Source organism: Muscardinus avellanarius (assembly GCF_963383645.1).
Source record: "Muscardinus avellanarius genome assembly, chromosome: 1".
In the NCBI taxonomy this organism is placed as follows: Eukaryota; Metazoa; Chordata; class Mammalia; order Rodentia; family Gliridae; genus Muscardinus; species Muscardinus avellanarius.
This window is the reverse complement of record NC_137786.1, coordinates 220,964,873-220,988,516: the sequence shown is the minus strand read 5'-3', so window position 1 is coordinate 220,988,516 and position 23,644 is coordinate 220,964,873. Positions and strand designations below refer to the sequence as shown.

General features: G+C 43.1%; 1 protein-coding gene across 4 annotated transcripts in view; it reads left to right on the top strand.

Moving 5' to 3' along the window:
• The window catches only part of NUP160 (nucleoporin 160), a gene marked incomplete at both ends in the record, with an annotated part of 71,668 nt that extends 48,246 nt beyond the window's left edge, over positions 1-23,422 (top strand). For all 4 annotated transcript variants that reach the window (XM_080719511.1, XM_080719510.1, XM_080719509.1 and 1 more), the window contains 7 exons: positions 7,020-7,130; positions 8,082-8,205; positions 10,489-10,590; positions 13,997-14,138; positions 17,147-17,272; positions 20,614-20,718; positions 23,333-23,422. In XM_080719511.1, the coding sequence (XP_080575637.1) occupies positions 7,020-7,130; positions 8,082-8,205; positions 10,489-10,590; positions 13,997-14,138; positions 17,147-17,272; positions 20,614-20,718; positions 23,333-23,422 (800 nt within the window). The remainder of the gene's footprint in view (positions 1-7,019; positions 7,131-8,081; positions 8,206-10,488; positions 10,591-13,996; positions 14,139-17,146; positions 17,273-20,613; positions 20,719-23,332) is intronic.
• Positions 23,423-23,644: the final 222 nt, after the last annotated feature.

The window sequence follows — 23,644 nt, the reverse complement described above, 5'->3', positions numbered from 1 at the left end:
AAACTTGCTAGGTACACTGTAACAGTAAGATTCCTAGAGGCATTGCTGGCCTGGAATTACAACATTTCAATAGGAGGCTTGCAACTTGGGGCCATTGTGGGATGAATTGGGAAGACTCTTTTTCTTTCTTCCTTTATTTTTTTTATTTATAAGTGGAACATATTGAAAATGGTATACATTTAGACTGTGCCCTCTCCCCACCCCATTCCTCTTTCCCCCTCCCAACAATGAGTGTCCTGCTGGGGTCCAGCCCTAGCAGAAGTCGGGGATCCGCGAGCGGTGGGGTGAGGAATCGGCAAAGTTCGGTGGAGAAACAGCACAGAGACTCAGTGGCGGTGAAGCTGTTCTCTTTATTTTCCATTTTTGTTCTCTACCGGAAACGGTTTGGCAAGTTTTTTGTTTTTGTTTTTGTTTTTTTTTTTTGGTACTAGGGTTCCTGGAAGCTCTTCTACCTCCGGGCTACACTCCCAGAACTATTTTATATTTTTATTTGGAAGCCAGCAAAGCTGGCTCCGAACCAGCGCGATTCTCCTGTCTCTGCCTCCCAAGCGCAGCTATTACAAGCGTACGCCACCACACCTGGCTGGCTTGGCAAGCATTTTATACTTTCTTTTTTGGCTACCTTTTACAATTTTTTTCAGAATTAATACATCAGTAAATATACAAAAAACTAATACATCAAGGCAAGGTGGCAGGTGGCCAGTTTCTTTTTTAAGGGAACATTTCTTCTTACAAGCAACCAAGGAAAAGATCAGAAGTTTATTATTAACTACTAATACCCCGGGCGTGGTGGCGCACGCTTGTAATCCCCGCACTTGGGAGGCTGAGACAGGAGGATTACACGGGTTCGAAGCCAGCCTCAGCTTCTTAGTGAGGCTTTCAGCAACTTAGTAAGACCCTGTTTCCAAATAAAATAGAAAAAAGGTCTGGAAGTATAGCTCAGAGGTAGAAAGCCTCTGGGTTCCACCCCCAGTACCACCAAAAAAAAAAAAAAAAAAAAAACTACTAATACAATATCTTAATAATATCCTATAATAAGCATTAAATTCTCTGATTGATATACATCATTGTATTTTAATCAATAGGCACTACTAAGGAGAAGAACATTTAATACTCTTCCATGTCCCAAGGCTGTGCCTGGGTACCCATCTATTTTGCTGCTGTCCACATATCCGGTGTACGACCAAGGGGGTAGGGTTACTGGGGGGTCAGTAGGCACTCTACCATAGCCTACCTCTGATAACATATGCTGGCCTCCCAGGACTCATGATGGTGGGAACAACTTGTCTTGGCTTTATTTTAGGTTTATTGTTAATATCTGCTTGGGAAATGTCTGGGGAGTATCAATTGCCTTTAAAGCTTGTTTTGATTGTAATTGTCTGAGTCTTTATAGAATTTTTGTTAGCTCGGTCATAATAACATAAGTCTCAAGTACCTTTTTGGTAACAAGGCCAATTTCAAAAAAATCCCCAAATACCCATGCCTAATACTGTTCCCCAGAAGGAGATCCCACACGCCCATTCCTGGGAATGTCTGCCATGCAGCATTCCTGCTAAAATGAGCCTTGCTCAATTTTAGACTGGGAAGAAGGTGCGGCAGTGTCCAGATTAATCATGCTATATTCATACTTTTACACATACCTAGATGAAGCTCCTCCATTAATCACCTCAGCCTTCTTTCTCCTACCTTTCCATTCTAGCTTTGCTGAGATTTCCCCTCCATTATCTGGAGTCCCTCTGGTATCCCCAATGCTCCCTAGTTTGGACATATTAGAGAAAACATATGTCCCTTCTCTTTCTGTACTTGGCTGATCTCACTTAACATAATGTTCACCAGATCTTTTTATCTTCTTGCGAATGCCATGATTATTTTGTTCTTCTTTATAGCCGAATAGAATTCCATTGTGTGTATTTCCCATAATTTTGCAATCCATTCATCTGTTGGTGGAGACCTGGGTTGTTTCCATATTTTCCCTATTACAAATTGTGCTGCTATGAACATAGGTATGCATATGTTACTTTAGTTCTCTGATTTCAACCCCCTTGGAAAAATACCCAGGAGTGGCAGAGCTGGATCATATGGTGGAATTTTCCTTGATTTCTAAGAAATCTCCACACTGATCTCCATAGCAGCTGAACTCCCACCAACAGTGTAAAAGAGGTCCTCTTTCCCCACATCCTCATCAATGTTTGTTATTTGATTTCTTTATGCTTGCCACTCTGATTGGGGTTAGATGGACTCTCGTCGTTTTGATTTGCATCTCCCTGATGGCTAATGATGTAGAACATCTTTTCATGTATCTGTTGGCCATTTGTAGCTCTTCTTTTGTGAAGTGTCTCTTCAGTTGCCCATTACTTGATTGGGTTATTTATTTTGCTGCTGTAGAGTCTTTTGAGCTCTTTGTATATTCTGGATATTAGCCCTCTATCAGAGTGCTGGCTAGTAAAAGATCTCCCATTCTGTAGGCTTCCTCTTTAGGTTCTTGATGGTTTCTTTTGATGAGAAGAAACTTTTTAGTTTGATGCCATCCACTTGTTAATTCTTGCTTTAATTTCCTGCGCTTTGGAGGTCTTGTTGAGAAAGTTACTGCCTGTGCCTATATGTTGGAGTGTTGAACCTATGCCCTCCTCTAATAACTTCACAGTCTCTGGTCTAATTTCTAAGTCTTTGATCCTTCTCGAGTTGATCCCTGTGCATGGTGAGAGGTAAGGATTTAGATCCATCTTTCTACAAATGGATAGCCAGTTCTCCCAGCACCATTTGTTGAAAATGATGTCTTTTCTCCAGCGTATGAGTTTGGCCCATTTGTCAAAGATTAATTGACTATAGGTGTGTGGGTTTGTTTCTGCATCTTCTGTTCTACTGGTCAGTATGCCTGTTGTGCCAATACCATGCTGTTTTTACTACTGTTGCTCTATAGTATAATTTGAAGTTCGGGATTGTGATGCCTCCTGCATGGTTCTTGTTAATGAGAATTGCTTTGGCTATTCTGGGTCTTTTCTTTCTCCATATAAAATTTATGACTGATTTTCTAGGTCTATGAAGAATGTCACTGGTATTTTAATGGGAATTGCATTGATTCTATAGATCAGTTTTGGCAGAATGGCCAGTTTGATGATATTTATTCTGCCTATTCATGAGCACAGGAGATCTTTCCATCTTGCAAGGTCTTCTTCAATTTCTTTCTTTAATGTTTTATAGTTTTCTTTGTAGAGGTCTTTTACATATTTGGTTAGGTTTATTCCTAGGTATTTTATTGGTTTTGAGGTTATATAGTAAATTGAATTGTTTTCTTTCTTTCATTTTGGATTCTTTGTTGGCATAAAAAAAAGCAGCTGATTTCTTTGGGTTGATTTTGTATCCTGCAACTTTGCTGAATTGGTTAATCAGCTCCAGAAGTCTTTTGGTTGAGTTCTTTGGGTCTTCTAGATAAAGGATCATGTCATCTGCAAATTTCCTATTTGAATTCCTTTGATTTCCTTCTCTTATTGCTGTGGCAAGAGTCTCAAGGACTATATTGAAAAGGAGTGGTGACAGTGGGTATCCTTGTCTTGTTCACTGGGGATGAAATCCAGGGGCATTCTACCTCCAGGCTACAACTTCAGCCCTATTTTTTATTTAAAAACAATGTCTCATTATCTCACTAAGTTGCAGAGGGCCTAAGTACCTGAGGCTGGCTATAAACCTACGATTCTCCTGTATTGGCCTCCCAAATACCAGGACTACAAGCATGTACCACCATGCCTGGCTGGGGAGACTCTATTTAAAAAAATAAAATACAGCTAGGAGGCAGGCAAACTCCTGTAATTCTAGTACTTGCAGATTAGAGGACAGCCTCAGCAAGTAATAAGACTCAGCAACCTAGCAAAATTCTGCTTCAAAAGAAAAAAGGGAGCAGGGCGTGGTGGCGCACGCTTGTAATCCCCGCGCTTGGGAGGCTGAGACAGGAGGATCGCACGGGTTCGAAGCCAGCCTCAGCTACTTAGTGAGGCTGTGAGCAACTTAGTGAGACCCTGTTTCCAAATAAAATATAAAAAAGGTCTGGAAGTATAGCCCGGAGGTAGAAAGCCTCTGGGTTCCACCCCCAGTACCACAAAAAAAAAAGGGGTGGGGGGGCTAAAAGTCTAGCTTGGCTGTAGATTTCTTTAGGTTGATTTTGTATCCTGCAACTTTGCTGAATTGGTTAATCAGCTCCAGAAGTCTTTTGGGATACAAGCATGCGCCACCACGACTGGCTATTGTCTTTTTACTTTTGAAATAGGGTCTCACTGAATTGCAAAGGGCCTTGCTAGGTAGCTGACCCTGTCTGCAAACCGCGATCCTCCAGTCTCAGCCTCCCAGATACTGGGATTAAAGCATGTGCCACCACGCCCGGGTGCTTAATTTTTATTTTGAAATGGGGTCTCACTAATTTTCAGAGGGCCTTGCTAAATTTCTGCGGTTGATCTGTGATCCTCTGGTCTCAGCCTTCAAAGTACTAGGATCACAGGTATGTGCCATCATGCCCCTTTGCCTCTCTTATTTTGAGATAAGGTCTCATTAAGTTGCTGAGGCTGGCCTTGAGTCTGTGATCCCCCACATTATCTTCCCCAGGACTGAGATTGTTATGCCCCCACTATACCCAGCTTCCTCAACTTTTCTCGATGAGTCCAAGGGACAAGAAGCTCAAAGCCGCCACCACAGTTGAGTGTTCAGAGGCCAGTTGGGACAAGTCACAAGAACTGCCATGTTAGAAGATAAGCACACCTATTTATGTGTAACGGCGTCCTTTGTCCAGTGCCTTCCACACTCCATGACAACATTCCATTTGGTGGGGCTAGGTGCTGTGGATCACTTCATTTATTTACTTCTTTGGACTTACATTTTTTTTAACTGGGGATTGAGGCCAGGAATATTCTACCTCTGAGATATATCCCAGCTCTATTTTATTTTGTTTTGTTTTTGAAACAAGGTCTTGCTAGGTTGATGAGAGCCTCACTGTTTTGGTGTTTGTTTGTTTGTTTGTTTTCGTGGTACTAGGGGTGGAACCCAGGGGCTTTTCTACCTCCAGTCTATCCTCCCAGACCTATTTTATACTTTATTTGGAAACAGGGTCTCACTAAGTTGCTGAGAGCCTCACTCAGTAGCTGAGGCTGGCTTCAAACCTGTGTGATCCTGTCTCAGCCTCCCAAGCGCAGGGATTACAAGTGTGCCCCCCATGCCTGGCTAAGAGTCTCTACTTGCTGAGGCTGTCCTCAAACTTGCGATCCTCCTTTCGCAGCCTCCCAAGTACTGGGATTATAAGCATGAGTCACCACACCCACCTTAGTTTAATATTTTAATCTGTAAAGGTTATCTGGTAGTCCTTTGAAAGTGCTATATGGTGGTATGAGAAATAAAGGTGCTTTTCCAAAAAATGTGTTTTGAGCCAGGTTTGGTGGTACACATCTGTAATCCCGGTACATGGGCGGCTGAGACAAGAGGATCGATCACAGGTTTGAGGACAGCCTCAGCACGTAGACTGTCATCAACCTAGCGAGACCCTGTTTCCAAATAAGAGTGAAGCCAAGCGTGGTGGTGCACTCATAATCCCAGCATTTGGGAGGCTGAGACAGGAGAATCACAGTTCGCAGAGAGCCTCAGCTACTCAGTAAGACCCTGTTTCAAAATAAAGAATAAAAAAATAGGGCTGGGGGCATAGCTCGGAGGTAGAATGTCCCTGGGTTTCATCCTCAGTACCACAAAAAAAAAAAAAAAAGAAAGAAAGAAAATTGGGCTGGGTGTGTAGCTCAAAGGTAGAATGCCTCTGGATTCAATCCTCGGTACCACACCCACACACAAAATTGTGGTATTTTGCCTGTTAGGTTTTTTTTTGTATGTCTGTGTGTTTTTGTTTTTGCAGTACTGGGGATTGAACCCAGGGGCATTCGCCTCCGAGGTACACTCCCAGCCCTATTTTATTTTTTATTTTCAAACCTCGTCTCACTAGGTTGCACAGGGCCTCACTAAATAGCCGAAACTGTCCACCAACCCATGATCCTCCTATCTCAGCCTCCCAAGTACTGGGATTGTAAGCCTGTATCAACACTCCCAGTTGCCTGTTTTTTTGTTTTGTTTTGTTTGTTTTTTTAAAACTTAACAAACAAGCTGGGCATGGTGGCGCACGCTTGTAATCCTGGCATTTGGGAGGCTGAGACAGGAGGATCTTGGTTCACAGACAAGCTCAGCTACCTAGGCCCTTTACAACTCAGTGAGACCCTGTTTCAAAATAAAGAATAAAAAATAGGACTAATAGCTAGGAAGTAGAATGCCCCTAGGTTCCATCCCCAGTACCACACACACACACACAAAAAAAAAACTTAAACATTTTTCCTTAGGTTCCTTTGATATTACCAGGAAGGCCTTCCATCTTTCCTAAAGGGCTCTAGATCTGGACACATCTGGCTTTAATTCTGCATCTCTCACTTTGAACATGGTTCTTCACTACTGACAGAATGGCAGTATTTCAGTTTTAAGAGTTAAACAAAGTTGCATAGAAAGTGCCTGCTAAGCACCTCCTCAAATGCAGCTGGTGTTTAAAATGATTTTACTTGACTCCCCTGTGCCTGTGGAGCCAGAGACAAATTGTTTTTTTTTTTGTTGTTGTTTGTTTTTTTGTTTTTTGTTTTTTGTTTTCTATGGTGCTAGAGATTGAACCAGGGGCATTCTACCTCTGAATGAAATTCTACCTCTACATCCCAGCCCTTTTTATTTTTTATTTGGAAATAGGGTTTCACTAAGTTGCTGAGAGCCTTGCTACATTGCTGGGGCTGTCCTCAAGCCTGCAGTCCTGGTGTTACAGGTGTGTGTCCATTCCTGGCTCCTTTGGTTTTTTAAGTTAGCTTTTATTGAGCCCTCTGTTTTGTTCCTCTCTTCATGGGTTTGGGAATTAAATTGAATATTAACTTAATACTTAGTGGAAATTGACACATTAGGTTAACCTAATATACACTTTCTTTGTGCTTTGGGAATTAAAGGTAATTTTGTTTGTTTGTTTGTAGCCAGTCGGCAGATTGAAATCCTGGAACTGGAAGATCTGGAGAAGGAGTGTTCCTTGGCTCGCATCCGCCTCACTTTGGCTCAGCACGACCCATCCGCCATTGCAGTTGCAGGTAGGAACCCAGCAGGATTTAAAGTCCCTGATCTTAGCATTTGGGAGGCTGAGACAGGAGGATCCAGGTTCGCAGCCAGCCTAGCTACTTAGTGAGTCCCTATGCAACTTAGTGTGATCCTGTTTCAAAAAATAAAGACTAAAAAATAGGACAGGGGGTGTAGCTCAGAGGTTAAACTGGGTTCAATCACCAGACCCGCAAAAAAAAAAAAAAAAAAAAAAAAAAAGGAAGGAAGGAAATGTAGGGCTGGGGTTGTAGCTCAAAGGTAGAATGCCCCCCTGGGTTTCATCCCTAGTACTGCAAAAAAATAAAATAAAATAAATGAAACCTCTGATCTACCCAGCGTGTTGGCACACATTTGTAATCCCAGTGCTTGGGAGGCTAAGACAGGAAGTCACAGGTTCACAACCAGCCTCAGCTACTTAGTGAGACTCTCAGCAACCTATTGAGACCCTGTTTCCAAATAAGGAATAAAATGTCAGGCTGGAGTTACAGCTTAGAAGTAGAACTTTTCTGGCCGGGCGTGGTGGCGCACGCTTGTAATCCCCGCGCTTGGGAGGCTGAGACAGGAGGATCACACAGGTTCGAAGCCAGCCTCAGCTACTTAGTGAGGCTCTCAGCAACTTAGTGAGACCCTGTTTCCAAATAAAATATAAAAAAGGTCTGGGAGTATAGCCTGGAGATAGAAAGCCCTTGGGTTCCACCCCCAGTACCAACAAAAAAAAAAAAAAAAGAAGTAGAACTTTTCTGGGTTCAACTCCCAGTACTACACAAAAATAAAAATAAAACCTCTGATATGTCAGTGCCAGCAGCACATTTGAGGACAAGGCGTATGCTACATGGGTATAAAGCATGGGCCTGTTACTCTGAGACATTGATCAATGAAGTAATGGTTTGGTCTCGTTCACATCCTCCCTTGGGGCACTAACTAGTCATTTTCTGTTTCTGCAGGAAGTTCATCCGCGGAGGAGATGGTCACTCTTTTGGTTCAGGCTGGCCTCTTTGACACTGCCATATCACTCTGTCAGACATTTAAGCTTCCCTTAACGCCAGTCTTTGAGGGACTCGCTTTCAAGTATGTAAAATTATCTTTTAATAGTTTGGGGTTTTTTGTTTGCTTGTTTTTGCAGTACTAGGGATGGAACCCAGGGGTCTTCTACCTCTGAGTGACATCCCCCAACCCTATTTTTTATTCTTTATTTTGAGACAGGATCTCACTCAGTTGCAAAGGGCCTCACTAAGTAGCTGAGGCTGTCTGCGAACCGCAATCCTCCAGTCTCAGCCTCCCAAATGCTGGGATTACAAGCGTGCGCCACCAGCCTGGCTTTATTTTTTATTTTTAAACATGTCTCTCTAGGTAACTGAGAGTGTTACGTTGCTGAGGCTATTCTTGAATCTGCAATCCTCCTATCTCAGCCTCCCAAGTAAACTAGGATTATAGGCATGCACCACCACTCCCAGCCTAAAGAAGTGTTTGGTCTAATCCTTTGAAAAATTTTTCTTTTGTAATGATAAAAAAAAAGTTGGTGGCTTTTCATTTTACTTTTTTAAAAATCTTGATTTATACCTTCTCTTGAGAAGTCACAAAATCATAAACTAGACAATGGCTCCCATTGTAGACAAGGTATATGCTCTCTTCCTATCCTTTAGGATATTCTTTGGCCTCTCTAAACATTATTAAAATGTGCTTTTTTTAGCCAGGCGTGGTGGCTCATGCTTGTAATCCCAGCATTTGAGAGGCTGGGACAGGAGGATCATCTTCACAGACAGCCTCAGCTATTTAGTCAGCCTCAGCTCTTTAGTGAAGCCCTTTGCAACTCATGAGACCATGTTTCAAAATAAAGAATACAAAATAAGGCAGGGGATATAGCTCAGAGGTAGAATGCACCTGGGTTCCATGCCCAGTAATGGCCAAAAAAAAAAAAATGTTCTTTTTAGGCAGGTGTGGTGGCGTATGTTTGTACTTCCAGTACTTGGGAAGCTGAGACAGGAGGATTGCAGGTTCTAGGACAGCCTCAGCAATTTTGTGTGTGTGTGTGTTGTGTGTGTGTGTGTGTGTGTGTGTGTGTGTGTGTGAGATATGGGGGTATAACACAGGGGCATTCTACCTCTGAGCTACACCCCCAGCCCTGTTTTTTATTCTTTTTTTTTTTTTTTTTTTTTTTTTTTTTTTTTTGTGGTACTGGGGATGGAACACAGGTGCCTTCTACCTCCGGGCTACACTCCCAGACCTATTTTATATTTTATTTGGAAACAGGGTCTCTTAAGCCAGATGAGGCTGGCTTCGAACCTGCGCGATCCTCCTGTCTCAGCCTCCCAAGCACATTTAGAACTTTTCATCTTTTACTTTCTCCTGGACAGACCTGGTGGCAAACGCCTGTAATCCTAGTGTTTGGGAAACTAAGACTGGAAGGTGACAGTTTTGAAGCTAGTCTCATTAACCCAGCTACACCCTGCTTCAAGACAAAAAAATAGCACTTGCCGTGGTGGCCCATGCTTGTAATCCCTATGCTTCGGAGGCAGAGACAGGAGGATCGCGCTGGTTCAAAGCCAGCCTCGCTGGCTTAAGAGACCCTGTTTCCAAATAAAAATATAAAAATATAGGTCTGAGAGTGTAGCCCAGAGGTAGAAGAGTTTCCAGGAACCCCAGTACCACCAAATAAATAAATAAATAAATAAATAAATAAATAAATAAATAAATAAATAAATAAATAAAAAGGGCTAGGAGTCTTAGCTCAAAAATAAGAAGAATCCTGAGTTCATTCTGCAGAACGAAAAAATCAACTTTCTCCTGGAAGTAAAAATTTGTTTTTGATACTGGGGATTAAACCCAAGGTGATTCTATACCTGAGCTGCACCCCTAGTCCTATTTCATTTTTTTATTTGAAACAAAGTTTTACTAAGCTGCAAGGGCCTCACTAAGTTACTGACAGTAGCTGTCAGCCACCAGGTCCAGCTTGTAAATTTTCTCTCAGTACTTGCCGATGGGCTGGTTGATAATCCAATTTGTGGCTTAGAGAAAAGCCAGTACTCCATTTATGAATTCAGCAATAGATTAAAGCTAAAGTTGTCTTCTTACCTCTCTAGTTTTAGAAGCAAAATAAAGAAGTGCTCATCAAAACCGAGCATGGTGGCGCACACTTAAAACGCCAGCATTTGGGAGGCGGAGGCAGGAGGATCGTGGTTTGTAGACAGCCTCAGCTACTTAGTGAGGCCCTTTGCAATTCAGTGAGACCCTGTTTCAAAATAAAGAATAAAAATAGGGTTGGGGGTGTAGCTTGGAGGTAGAGTGCTCCTGGGTTCCATTCTCAGTAGCGCATCAGAATTAGTTCACTAATGTGGGCCGTTTTCTTTGCAGATGTATCAAGTTGCAGTTTGGAGGAGAGGCAGCACAAGCGGAGGCCTGGGCCTGGCTAGCAGCCAACCAGCTCTCCTCCGTCATCACTACTAAGGAGTCCAGGTACAGCTTAGTGTTCTTTGGCTCGGATGGGTTTACTTGTCTGAAGGTGTAGCTCTCTTCCTGGGGTAAAGAAGATAATTCTTTTGATAAATTCTTTTTCCTTTCATAAATGTTTTTCATTTAACACTTTGATTTTTTCTTTTGGCTGATTTTGTAGAAGCTGGAGAGTTTATAATTAGGGTGTCATAATGGTATTCATTGATGAAACCAACATGCTTTGACCTATGAAATGTCTCTTGATATATCCTCTTCCTCAAAGACTTAGTGTGTCATCAAGAAAAGGAACTCTTAGCCGGGCGTGGTGGCACACGCTTTTAATCCCAGCATTTGGGAGGCTGAGACCGGAGGATCGCGGTTCGCGGACAGCCTCAGCTACTTAGTGAGGCTCTTTGCAACTCAGTGAGACCCGGTTTCAAAATAAAGAATAAAAAATAGGGCAGGAGGTGTAGCTCGGAGGTTGAATGCCCCTGGGTTCCATTCCCAGACCCGCAAAAAGAAAAAGAAAAGGAACTCTTAGCCTGGCATTGTGGCACAGGTCTGTAATTCCAGTACTTGGGAGGCTGAAATGGGAGTTTCACAAGTTCAAGTCCACCTCCAGGAATTTAGCAAGACTGTTTCAAAATAAAACTAAAACAGGCTCAGAGGTAAAATGCCTCTTGGTAAAATCCTCAGCACCCCTCCCCCCCCCCCAAAAAAAAGGAGAGAATACAGAAGTTCATTTCTACTACTATAACAATTCTTTCTTTCTTTCCTTCCTTATTTATTTATTTATTTATTTATTTATTTATTTATTTATTTATTTATTTATTGGTGGTACTGGGCATGGGCCCCAGGGGCTTTCTACATGCCCCGATCAATTTTATATTTGGAATCAGGGTCTCACTAAGTTGCTGAGAGCCTCACTAAGTAGCTGAGGCTGGTTTCCAACCTGCACAATCCTCCTGTATCAGCCTCCCAAGTGCTGGGATTACAAGCGTGCACCACCACACCCAGCTCTGCTATAACAATTCTGAGACTGGGAAACTCATAAACAATGGAATGTTACTTGGAATGGTCCCAGAGGCTAGGAAGTGCACAGTTGAGGTGGCAGCCTCTGGAGAGGGCCTTCTTGCTTCATCATCCCATGAGAAAAGAAGGCAGAAGAGCCAGGCTCATTTTTATAACAAATCCACTCTCACAACAGCTTGCCTGCTCCTGCAACAAGGCATTAGACTGTGCCAGTCACAAGGAAAACCCTCTGGTGGGCCCCACCTCCCAGTGCTGTTGCTTTGAGGATTCACTTTCTAGTATGTGCACATTGCGGGACACATTCAAACCATAGCAGAAGCACTCTTACGTTAGTTTTCAACCCCTAAATTAGCATATCTCAATCACTTCTTAAAGCATGCACTATGAGATATCACCCTAGTCTCTAAGTTACAACCTCTCTTTGAGTCTAATGCTCAAATCAGATTTGGGCCCCGAGATTTGAGCCAATTGTCTTGTGTGTTGGTTGTGGGGGGAGGGGTGCTGGGGATTGAACACAAGGGCTTTTTCTGGTACTGGGGTTTGAACCCAGGGATATTCTATCTCCAAACTACACCCCCAGGCCCTTATGGTTTTTTGTGTGTTGTAGGGGAGGGCAGGTACTGGGAATGGAATCCAGGGGCCTTCTACCTCCAGGGTACACCCCCCAAACTTTTTATTTTATTTGGAAACAGGATTTAACTAAGTTGCAGAGGGCCTCACAAAGTAGCTGAGGCTGGCCACAAACCTGCAACTCTCTTGTCTCAGCCTCCCAAGTACTGGAATTACAAGTGTGAGCCACCACACCCGCCTCCCAGGGCATTTTACCTGGCTTTTTTTTTTTTTTTTTAAGAAATCCTGAAACAGGTTTATTTAATTGTATAGTTAATAAATATGTGGTTAGTGGAAGAAAAATACAAGATTCTAAGCCATCTAGTTTCTAGGACTCTCCATAAGCCATATTGATCTAATAATAGTAGTTACCACCTAGCTATATTACTGATTTAGGTTTAAGTTTCTAATTTTTCTTTTTTTTTTTTTTTGGTGGTACTTGGTATGGAACCCAGAGGCTTTCTACCTCTGGGCTATACTCCCAGACCTTTTTTATATTTTATTTGGAAATGGGGTCTCACTAAGTTGCTGAGAGCTTCACTAAGTAGCTGAGGCTGGCTTCAAACCCGTGCGATCCTCCTGTCTCAGCCTCCCAAGCGCAGGGATGACAAGCGTGCGCCACCACGCCCAGCTAAATATTTTTTCTTAACAAGGCATGGTGGCGCGTGCTTGTCATCCCAGTACTTGGGAAGTTGAGACAGAAGGATTGCAGGTTCAAGACCACAAGACCAGCCTCAGTGATTTAGTGAGGCCTTCCACAACTTAGTGAAACCTTTTTTTCAAAATCAAAGACTAAATAGGGCTATGGGTATAGCTCAGAGGTAGAATGCCCCTGGGGTTCAATCCCAGTGCCAAAAAATTTTTAATGAATATTTTCTCTTGTACATACATACTGTCAGTGGTACTATAAATCTCCATCAAGGATCTTGAACTCTTCAGCAGCCTTTTTTTTTTTTTTTTTTTTTTTTTTTGGTGCTGGTGATGAAACCGAGGGGCTTCTACCTCCAGGCTACACTCCCAGACCTATTTCATTTAGAAGCAGGGTCTCACTAAGTTGCTAAGAGCCTCACTAAGTAGCTGAGGCTGGCTTTAAACCTTGCGCGATCCTCCCATCTCAGCCTCCCAAGTACTGGTATTACAAGCCTGCACCACCACGCCTGGCTTTTTATTTATTTATTTATTTTTGAAACAGGTTCTCATTACTTTGCCAAGGGCCTCACTATGTAGCTGAGGCTGGCTGTGAACTATAATCTTCTTGTCTCAGCCTCCCAAATACTAGGATTACAAGCTAGCACCACCACGCCCAGCTCCAGGAACTTTTTTTTTTTTTTTGGTGGTACTGGGGTTCCTGGAAACCCTTCTACCTCCGGGCTACACTCCCAGACCTATTTTATATATTTTTTAAATTGGAAACAGCGTCTCTTAAGCCAGCGAGGCTGACTTCGAACCTGCATGATCCTCCTGTCTCCGCCTCCCAAGTGCTGGGATTACAAGCATACATCACCACACCCGGCTTATTTATTTATTTATTTTGCGGGTCTGGGGATGGAACCCAGGGGCATTCGACCTTCAAGCTATACTCCCTGCCATATTTTTTATTCTTTATTTTGAAGCTGGGTCTCACTGAGTGGCAGAGGGCCTCACTAAGTAGCTGAGGCTGTCCATGAACTGCGATCCTCCGGTCTCAGCCTCCCGAATGCTGGGATTACAAGCGTGCACCACCACGCAGGGCTTCCAGTAACCAATTTAAAGAACCTAAAACTTATTTGTTCCGTTTGCTTCTTTCAAGTGCTACAGATGAAGCATGGCGACTATTATCAACTTACCTAGAAAGATACAAAGTCCAGAATAACTTGTACCACCACTGTGTCATCAACAAGCTCTTGTCCCATGGGGTTCCTCTGCCTAATTGGCTTATAAACAGTTACAAGGTATGTAGTATCTTAACCTGTAGAGTAAGAATATGCTCTTCATTATTCTGAGTAACTTCATGAGATGATTAAAGTAAAAAGAGTGATAATTTGTGAGAACATACTGACTTACATACTTTTGGCAACTTAATCATCATAGTTAAAATCACTAAGAACAACTTAAATTCCACACGTAGTCCTAGATGTTTAGGTTTAAAGCTCCACAGCTTAGTAATTAGACTAATGCCTGCTTGTATGCTCTGAATAATAAGCTTATATTTGAGATAATGAATACATCTATGGTACAGTATTTACTATTTATTTTTCAAAAGGAAAAAGCAAGCCTAGCATGGCAACCCATGCCTATAATCTCAGTACTTGGGAGGGTGAGACAGGAGGATTCTCAAGTGCAAGAACAGCCTTAGTAACATAGAGAACTCTTAGAAACCTACTGAGAGCCGGGCGTGGTGGCGCACGCTTGTAATCCCAGCATTCGGGAGGCTGAAACCTGGAGGATCGCGGTTCGCTGACAGCCTCAGCTACTTAGTGAGGCCCTCTGCAACTCAGTGAGACCCGGTTTCAAAATAAAAAATAGGGCAGGGGGTGTAACTCGGAGGTCAAATGCCCCTGGGTTCCATCCCCAGACCCGCAAAAAAAAAAAAAGAAAGAAAGAAAAAAGAAACCTACTGAGACCTTTCAAAAGAGGAAGATGAAGCCAGGCATGGTGATGCATGCCAGTGATCCCAGTACTTAAAAGGCTGAAAACAGGTGGATTGCGGGTTCAAGGACAGCCTCAGCAAGTAGTGAGCTCTCATCACACCTATTTGTTTTATAATAAAATAGGGCTGGGAGTGTAGCTGGAGGTAGATTGCCCTAGATTCAATCCCCAGTACCAGACATACAAAGGAGGGGGTGGAGCAGAGCATGGTGGCACAGGCTTGTAAATCCCAGTGTTTGAGATGCTGAGACAGGAGAATCGTGGGTCACAGCCAGCCTCAGCTACTTAGTGAGGCTTGCTGCAACTTAGCGAGACCTAGTTTCAAAATAAAGAATAAAAAAAATAGGGCTGGGGTGTAGCTCAGAGGTAGAATGCCCCTGTATTCAATCCCCAGTAACGCAAAAACAAACAAACTAAGCAAGTAGTAAGATTCTCATCAACCTAGCAAGACACTGTTTCAAAATAAAAAAAGAAAAACACTGGGGACATACTTATAATCCCAGCATTTGGGAGGCTGAGACTGAAGGATCGCAGTTGAAAGACAGTCTCAGCTACTTAGGCCATTTGCAACTCAGTGAGACCCTGTTTCAAAATTAAAATTAAAATTAGGGCTGGAAGCCGGGTGTGGAGGCGCACGCTTGTAATTCCCGCATTTGGGAGGTAGAGACAGGAGGATCACGCAGGTTTGAAGCCAGCCTCGCTAGTTTAAGAGACCCTGTTTCCAAATAAAAAAATATATAAAATAGGTCTGGGAGTGTAGCCCGGAGGTAGAAAGGTTTCCAGGAACCCCAATACCACCAAAAAAAAAAAAGAAAAATTAGGGTTGCGGATGGAGCTTAGAGGTAAGATGCCCCTGGGTTCTATCCCCAGTACCATAAAAAATAAAATAAAAAATAAAGAATAAGAAGCAAGAGCCGGGTGTGGTGGTGCACACTTGTAATCCCAGCATTCAGGAGGCTGAGACAGGAGGATCGCAGTTTATGGACAGCCTTAGCTACTTAGTGAGGTCCTCGGCAATTTAGTGAGACCCTGTTTCAAAATAAAGACTACAAAATAGGGTAGGGGGTGTAGCTTGGAGGTCAAATGCCCCTGGGTTCCATCCCTATACCCACACACACGGAAAAAAAACCAAAAAGTCGGACAGGTTGGCACACGCATGTAATCCTAGTCCTTGGGAGGATGAGACAGGAGCATTGCATAGGTTCAAAGTCAGCCTCAGCTATTTAGTGAGGCTCTCAGCAACTTAGACCCTGTTTTCAAATAAATTAAAAAATAAGTCTGGGAGTATAGCCCAGAGGTAGAAAACTCCTGGGTTCCATACCAAAACAAAAAAAGAATAAAAAAATAGGGCTGGAGGGTAGAGGCCCTCAGAAACTTAGTATGACCAACTTAGTATGACCAAGCATCAAAACAAAAAGTAAAAAGGGCAAGAGGGATAGTTTGGAAGTAGAATGTCAACCCCCTGTTCCCCCTAAAAAAGAAAATTTAAGCACTGAGAATGTAGCTCAGTGGTAGAGTACTTACCTATCTGTAGGAAACCCTGGATTCAGTCCCAAGTACTGAAAAGAAAAAAAGAGGGGGGTGGGGAGTTGGGCATCATTAGGTCACAAAACAGAAGAGGAAGGCCATTTAATAGTTTAATAAAGCCTCACAAATTATCTGGAAGTAACTGGGCTCTTGGGATCCCAACTGTTATCCTAAGATATAGTTGATTAAACCAAAGAACCCATTTATATCAAGAAATGTAACAGTCAGTCGGGCATGTGGCGCACGCTTATAATCTCTGCGCTTGAGAAGCTGAGACGAGGATCGCACAGGTTCGAAGCCAGCCTCAGCTACTTAGTGAGGCTCTCAGCAATTAAGTGAGACACTGCTTTTAAATAAAGTAAACTGGTCTGGGAGTGTAACCCGGAGGTAGAAAGCCCCTGAGTTCAACCCCCAGCACCACAAAGAAGAAAAAAAAAAAAACTTGGGCATGGTGTCGCACACTTGTAACCCCAGCATTTGGGGGGCTGAGTCAGGAGGATAGCAGGTTCGAGGACAGCCTCAGCTACTTAGTGAGGCCCTCCACAACTTACTGAGACCCTGTTTCAAAATAAAGAATAAAAAAATAGGGCTGAGGATGAAGCTCGGAGGTAGAATGCTCTGGGTTTCCTCCCCATAGCCACACACACAAAATTTTATTTTGAGGAAAAAAATGAAAAAAAAAAAGTGTAAGTGGCAGGGAATAATATCACACACTTAGCAGCCTTTGGTCAGAATCCTGGAAAGATGAAAAATGGTGTGTGATCCTAATCACGTCTTTTTACAGAAAGTTGATGCTGCCGAGTTGCTTCGTCTGTATTTGAACTATGACCTCTTAGAAGAAGCTGTGGACTTGGTCGCAGAATATGTGGATGCTGTATTAGGAAAAGGACATCAGTATTTTGGAATTGAGGTATGCACATTTAAGTTTTAATTCTGTATCATCAGACTAAGATAAGGATCCACAATTAAATATGTATTAGTATATCTAACCTTTACTCTTGTGGTTGTACAACTAAACATTGTCACTCTAGGACTCTCTAGTTTCTTTTTATAAAAATGAGGATACTCACCAGGCGTGGTGGTACACACCTATAATTCCAGGTTTGAGACCAGCCTTAGCAAACAAAATTCTTTTTCATAATAAAGAAATAACAGCCAGGCATGGTCCCACACACCTGCAGTACCAGTACTTAGGAGGCTGAGACAGAAAGATTGCAGGTTCAAGGACAGCCACAGAAAGTAGTAAGATTCTAATCAACCTAGTAAGACCCTCTTTCAAAATAAAAATAAAACAGGGCTAGAGATGTAGCTTGGAGGTAGAATGGCCCTGGGTTCAATCCCCAATATCAAAAGGTATATATAAAAATTAAAAGCTGCTGGGCGTGTTGGCGCACGCTTGTAATCCCAGCATTTGGGAGGCTGAGACAGGAAGATCGTGGTTCGAGGACAGCCTTAGCTACTTAGTGAGGCCCTCTGCAACTCAGTGAGACCCTATTTCAAAAATGAAGAATAAAAAAATAGGACTGGGGTGTAGCTCAGGTAGAATCCCCCTGGGTTTCATTCTCAGTGCTGCAAAAAAGAAAAAAAGAAAGAAAAGGCTGAGCCAGGCCATGCTGGCATGTGCTTGTAATCCCAGCATTTGGGAGACTCAAACAGGAAGATTGTGGTTTATGCACAGCCGCAGCTACTTAGTGATGTCCTTTGCAACTTAGTGGGACCCTGTTTCAAAATAAAGAATAAAAAATAGGGCTGGGGGTGTAGCTTGGAGGTAGAATGCCCCTGGGTTCCATGCCAGTACTGCAACGAAATAAAAAAAATAAAAAGCTGGATCCAGGTGTGGTGGTGCATGCTTGTAATTCCAGCATTTGAGAGATGGAGACAGGAGGATCGCAAGTTTGTGGCCAGCCTCAGCTACTTAGTGAGACTCTCTACAACTTAATGAGACTCTTTTTCAAAATAAAGAATTAAGAGGGTTGGGAGTGTAGCACAGAGGTAGAATGCCCCTAGGTTCAATACCTCATACCACCAAAATAAAATGAAAGATAATATAAATTTAAAATATATTTGATTTAAGCAGAGCCTAATGGTATATACCTATAATCCTGGTACATGGGAGGTTGAGACAGACAGATCACAAATTCATGACCAGCCTAGACAACTTAGCATAACCTTATTTCAAAATAAAATAGGGCTAGCAGACATGGTGGTGCATGCTTATAATCCCAGTACTTGGGAGGTTGAGACAAAAGGATCATAGGTTTGCAGCCAGCCTCAGCAACTTAAGCCCTGTTTCAAAATAAAATAAAATAGGGCTGGGAGGTATAGATTGAAGGTAAAAAGCCCCTGAGTTCCATCCCCAATACCATATAATTAAAAATAATTAATTAAGGCTAGGTGTGTAATTCAGAGGTAGAATGCTTCTGGGTTAAATCCCCATATTATTAAAAAAAAAAAAAGAAAGAAAGAAAACATATTTGATTTAACCAGAAAAGAACAAGTTTCCCACTTGTAAAAGGAAAGAGGAACTAGGTTTGGTGGTGCAAAATTGTAATCCTACTACTTGGGGGGCTGAGACAGGAAGATCACAGGTTCTTGGCCAGCCTCAGCAACTTGTGAAGCCCTGTTTCAAAATAAGAATGAAAGCCAGGTTTGGTGTTGCATGCTTATAATCCTAGCATTTGGGAAACTGAGACCGGAGGATCACAGTTCGTGGACAGCCTCAGCTACTTAGGCCCTCCACGACTTAGTGAGACCCTGTTTCAAAATAAAGAATAAAAAATAGGGCAGGGGTTGTAGGGGTTGCCCTAATCAGAGGTCAAATGCCCCTGGTTTCCATCCCCAGATCCGCAAATAAAAGAATGAATGAAGCCAAACATTGTGACGCACACTTGTAATCCCAGCATTTGGGAGACTGAAACAGGAGGATCACAGTTCACAGACAGCCTCAACTACTTAGTGTGGCCCTTTGCAACTCAGTGAGACCCTGTTTCAGAATTGTGATTAAGCCGGGCATGGTGGTGCTTGCTTCTTATCCCAGCATTTGAAAGGCTTAGAAAGGAAGATCTGGGTTCGAGGCCAGCCTCAGCTACTTAGTGAGGCCCTCCACAACTTAGACCCTATTTCCAAATAAAGAATAAGAAATAGGGCAGGGGGTGTAACTTGAAGGTAGAATAGCCCTGGGTTCCATCCCCAGTACTGCAAAAAAATAAATAAATAAATAAAAAGTAGTACTGGGAAGCTGAACGTGGTGGTGTACACTTATAATGCCAACATTTTGGGATTACACTTGGAATTAAAGAATAAAAAATAAGTCTGGGGGTGTAGCTTGAAGTTAGAATGCCCCTGAATTTCATCCCAGTACTGCAAAATAATAATAATAAATAAAGAGCCAGAAGCTGGGCGTGGTAGTACACGCTTGTAATCCCAGTATTTGGGAAGCTGAGATAGGAGGATCACGCAGGTTTGAAGCCAGCCTCAGCTACTTAGTGAGGCTCTCAGCAATTTAGTAAGGTTTTCCAAATAAAATATAAAATAGGTCAGCCCGGCGTGGTGGCGCATGCTTGTAATCCCAGCATTTGGGAGGCTGAGACAGGAGGATCACGCAGGTTTGATGCCAGCCTCAGCTACTGAGTGAGGCCCTTTGCAACTCAGTGAGACCCTGTTTCAAAATAAAGACTAATAAATGGGGCAAAGGATGTAGCTCAGAGGTAGAGTGCCCCAGGTTCCACCCCATTACCACCAAAAAAATAAAGAGCCGAGTGTTTTGGCACATGCTTATAATCCCAGCTTTTAGGAAGCTGAGATAAGAGGATCGTGGTTCGTAGACAGCCTCAGCTACTTAGTGAGGTCCTTTTCAACTCAGTGAGACCTTGTTTCAAAATAAAGAATAAAAAAATAGGGCTGAGAGTATAACTCTGAGAATAGAATGTCCCTGGGTTCCATCCCCAGTACAGCAAAAAAAAAAAAAAATCGGACTGGCAGTGTAGCTTGTAGATAGAATGCACCTTGGTTTAATCCCCAGCACCACCAAAAGAAAAAAAGGGGAGGGGTGGGAGTGGAGCTCAGAGGTAGAATATCCCTGGGTTCTATCCCCAGTACCACCAAAAGAAAAAAGAGAAAGAGAAAAGTAAAGGAGTAATCCTAACTGAAAGAATAAAAATAGGCAACTCAAAAAGCCTTTTGTTGTTGTTAAAGTTCCTATAAAAGTGGTGCACTCTTCAAATTTTTTCACACAATATTTTTTTTTTTCAGTTTCCACTGTCAGCAACAGCCCCAATGGTGTGGCTCCCATACTCTTCTATTGATCAGCTTCTCCAAGCTCTGGGAGAAAACAGTGCCAACAATCACAACATCGCAGTGAGTAGAATCTTTCATCTGCTGTCTTTTGTAGGCCCCTGCACGAGCAGCTGCACCTTACAGCTTCAGCTTGATCTTTAGTTCTTAGAGAATCGAGGGAGAGCAGAAGTCACGGGTCACCTTAGCATGCGTTCCCAAACCTAATGAGAAACGATGTAGGCATTAATTTCACTAATAGCATGCAGTTCTTATTTTGTTGTTGTTGTTGTTGTTGTTGTTGAATTTGTTTGTTTGTTTGTGGCACTGGAGATTGGATCCAAGGGCATTCTAGTTCCAAGCTATACCCCTAGCCGTATTTTATTTTTATTTTGAAACAGGCTCTTGTTGGTTAATGAGAGTTTCACTTATTTGCTGAGGCTATCCTCAAACCTGCAATCTTGCCTCACCCTCCCACGTACTGCTGGGATTACAAGCATGTACCCTATGCCTGGCTGCTTTTTTTTTTTTTTCTTTTCCCCAGTACTGGGAATTGAACTCATGGGAATTCTACCACTGAGCTATACCCCAATTCCTTTTTTATTTTGAAACAGGGTCTTGCTAAGTTTTGGAGTACCTCACTAAGCAGAGGCTGGCTGTGAACCTGCGAATCTCCTGTCTTTACCTCCCAACAAATACTGGGGATAGAACCCAGGAGCATTCTAAAACACGGTCTCAATGAATTGCAAAGGGCCTCACTAAGTAGCTGGGGCTATTCTCAAACTGGGATCCTCCTGTCTCAGTCTCCCAAATGCTGAGATTTCAAGTGTGAGCCACCACGCCTGGCAGTCTTTTTATTTTATTTTTGAAACAGGGTCCCACTGAGTTGCGAAGGGCCTCGCTAAGTAGCTGAGGCTGTATGTGAACCACAATCCTCCAGTCTCTGCCTCTCAAATGATGAGATTACAAGCATGCGCCACCATGCCCAGCCTCTTATTTTTTAATTTTGAAATAGGGTCTTACTGAGTTGCTGATGCTGGCTCCAAACCTGCCATCTTTCCGTATCAGCCCTCCAAGTACTGGGTTACAGGCATTCACCACTGTGCCCAGCTACTCTTTGCCTTAAAAGAAAGAAACAATAGTGTTTCCTATGTTCACATAGTCATAATAGTGGTGCCTTATTTGCTTACTAGTGTTTCTGAGCCTGTAAATAAAACTCACAGCATGATTTTTAAGCTGGGATTGTGGTGTACAATTCTAGTAGTAGCTTTTGGGGAGGCAAAAGCAGGAGAATTGCTGGACCTAGAGGTTGTGGGCCAACCTGGGCAACATAATCAGATCCTGTCTAAAAATAAATAAGTAGGTGGTAATCTAGGCGCGGTGGCACACACTTCTAAAGCCAGCATTCAGGAGGATCGTGGTTTGTGGACAGCCTCAGCTATTACTTAGGCCCTTCGCAACTTAGTGAGATCCTGTTTCAAAATAAAGAATAAAAATAGGGCTAGGGGTGTAAGCCAGGCCTGGTGACGCACGTCTGTAATCCCAGCATTTGGGAGGCTGAGACAGGAGGATCTGGGTTCAGGGACAACCTCAGCTACACAGTGAGGCTTTTACAACTCATTGAAACCCTGTTTCAAAATAAAGAATAACAGCCGGGCGTGGTGGCCCGCGCTTGGGAGGCAGAGATAGGAGGATCGCGCAGATTCGAAGCCAGCCGCACGCGCTGGCTTAGGAGACCCTGTTTCCAAATTTTAAAAAATGTAAAAATAGGTCTGGGAGTGTAGCCCGGAGGTAGAAGGGCTTCCAGGAACCCCAGTACCACCAAAAAAATAATAATAATAAAAATAAATAAAGAATAACAAATAGGGCTGTGGGTGTAGCTTGGAGGTAGAATGCTCTGAGGTTCCATCCCCAGTACTGCAAAAAAATAAATAAAATAGGTGGGCATGGTGGCACATCCCTATAATCCCAGCACTTGGGAGACCAAGAGAAGAGGATCATTGGTTCAAGGACAGCCTCAGCAGGTAGTGAGACTTCCATCAACCTAGTGAGACCCAGTTTCAAAATAAAAATAAACCAGGTGTGGTAGCGAATGCTTGTAATCCCAGCATTTGGGAGGCTGAGACAGGAGGATTGCAGTTCGTGGGCAGCCTCAGCTGTTTAGTGAGGCCCTTTGCAACTCAGTGAGACCGTGTTTCAAAATAAAGAATAAAAAGCTGGGCATGGTGGCGCATGCTTGTAATCCCAGTGCTTGGGAGGCAGAGACAGAAGGATCCCGCAGGTTCATAGCCAGCCTCAGCTACTTAGGCTCTCAGCACTAAGTGAGACCCTGTTTCCAAGTAAAGTATAAAATAGGTCTGGGAGTATAGCCTGGAGGTAGAAAAGGTCCTGGGTTCCACCCCCAGTACCACAAAAATAATAAATAAATAAAAAATAGGAATGAGGAGCGAGGCATGGTGGTGCACGCTTGTAATCCCAGAATTTGGGAGGCTGAGACAGGAGGATCGTGGTTCACAGCCTCAGCTACTTAGTGAGGCCTTCTGCAACTCAATGAGACCCTGTTTTTAAAAAATAAAAAATAGGGCTGGGGGTGTAGTTCGGAGGTAGAATGCCCCTGGGTTCCATCCCCAGTACTGCAAAAAAAGGGGGGGGGAAGGATCAATGACTTCAATGTTTTTCAACTCCTTTTTCCTTACAGCTATCCCAGAAAATACTTGACAAATTAGAGGACTACCAGCAAAAAGTTGATAAGGCCACACGGGATTTGTTATACCGCCGGAACTTGTGATCAGATTGTTGCCTAGCCTGTGTAACCGCTTGGTGCCTCTTGGGGCTCACGACTACTCTGCAGGAACCCTGTACTCAAGGCTGATTCTTGGAACTGTAAATGATGTATACAGAACTAGAGTCTGCTTTCTGTGCAAAACAGGAGGGCGGGACAGTCAGAGGACCCTGTGCTTGCTGGTGGTGCTAACACAATTTCTGGTTTTCAACCTTGGTCTCAAACAGC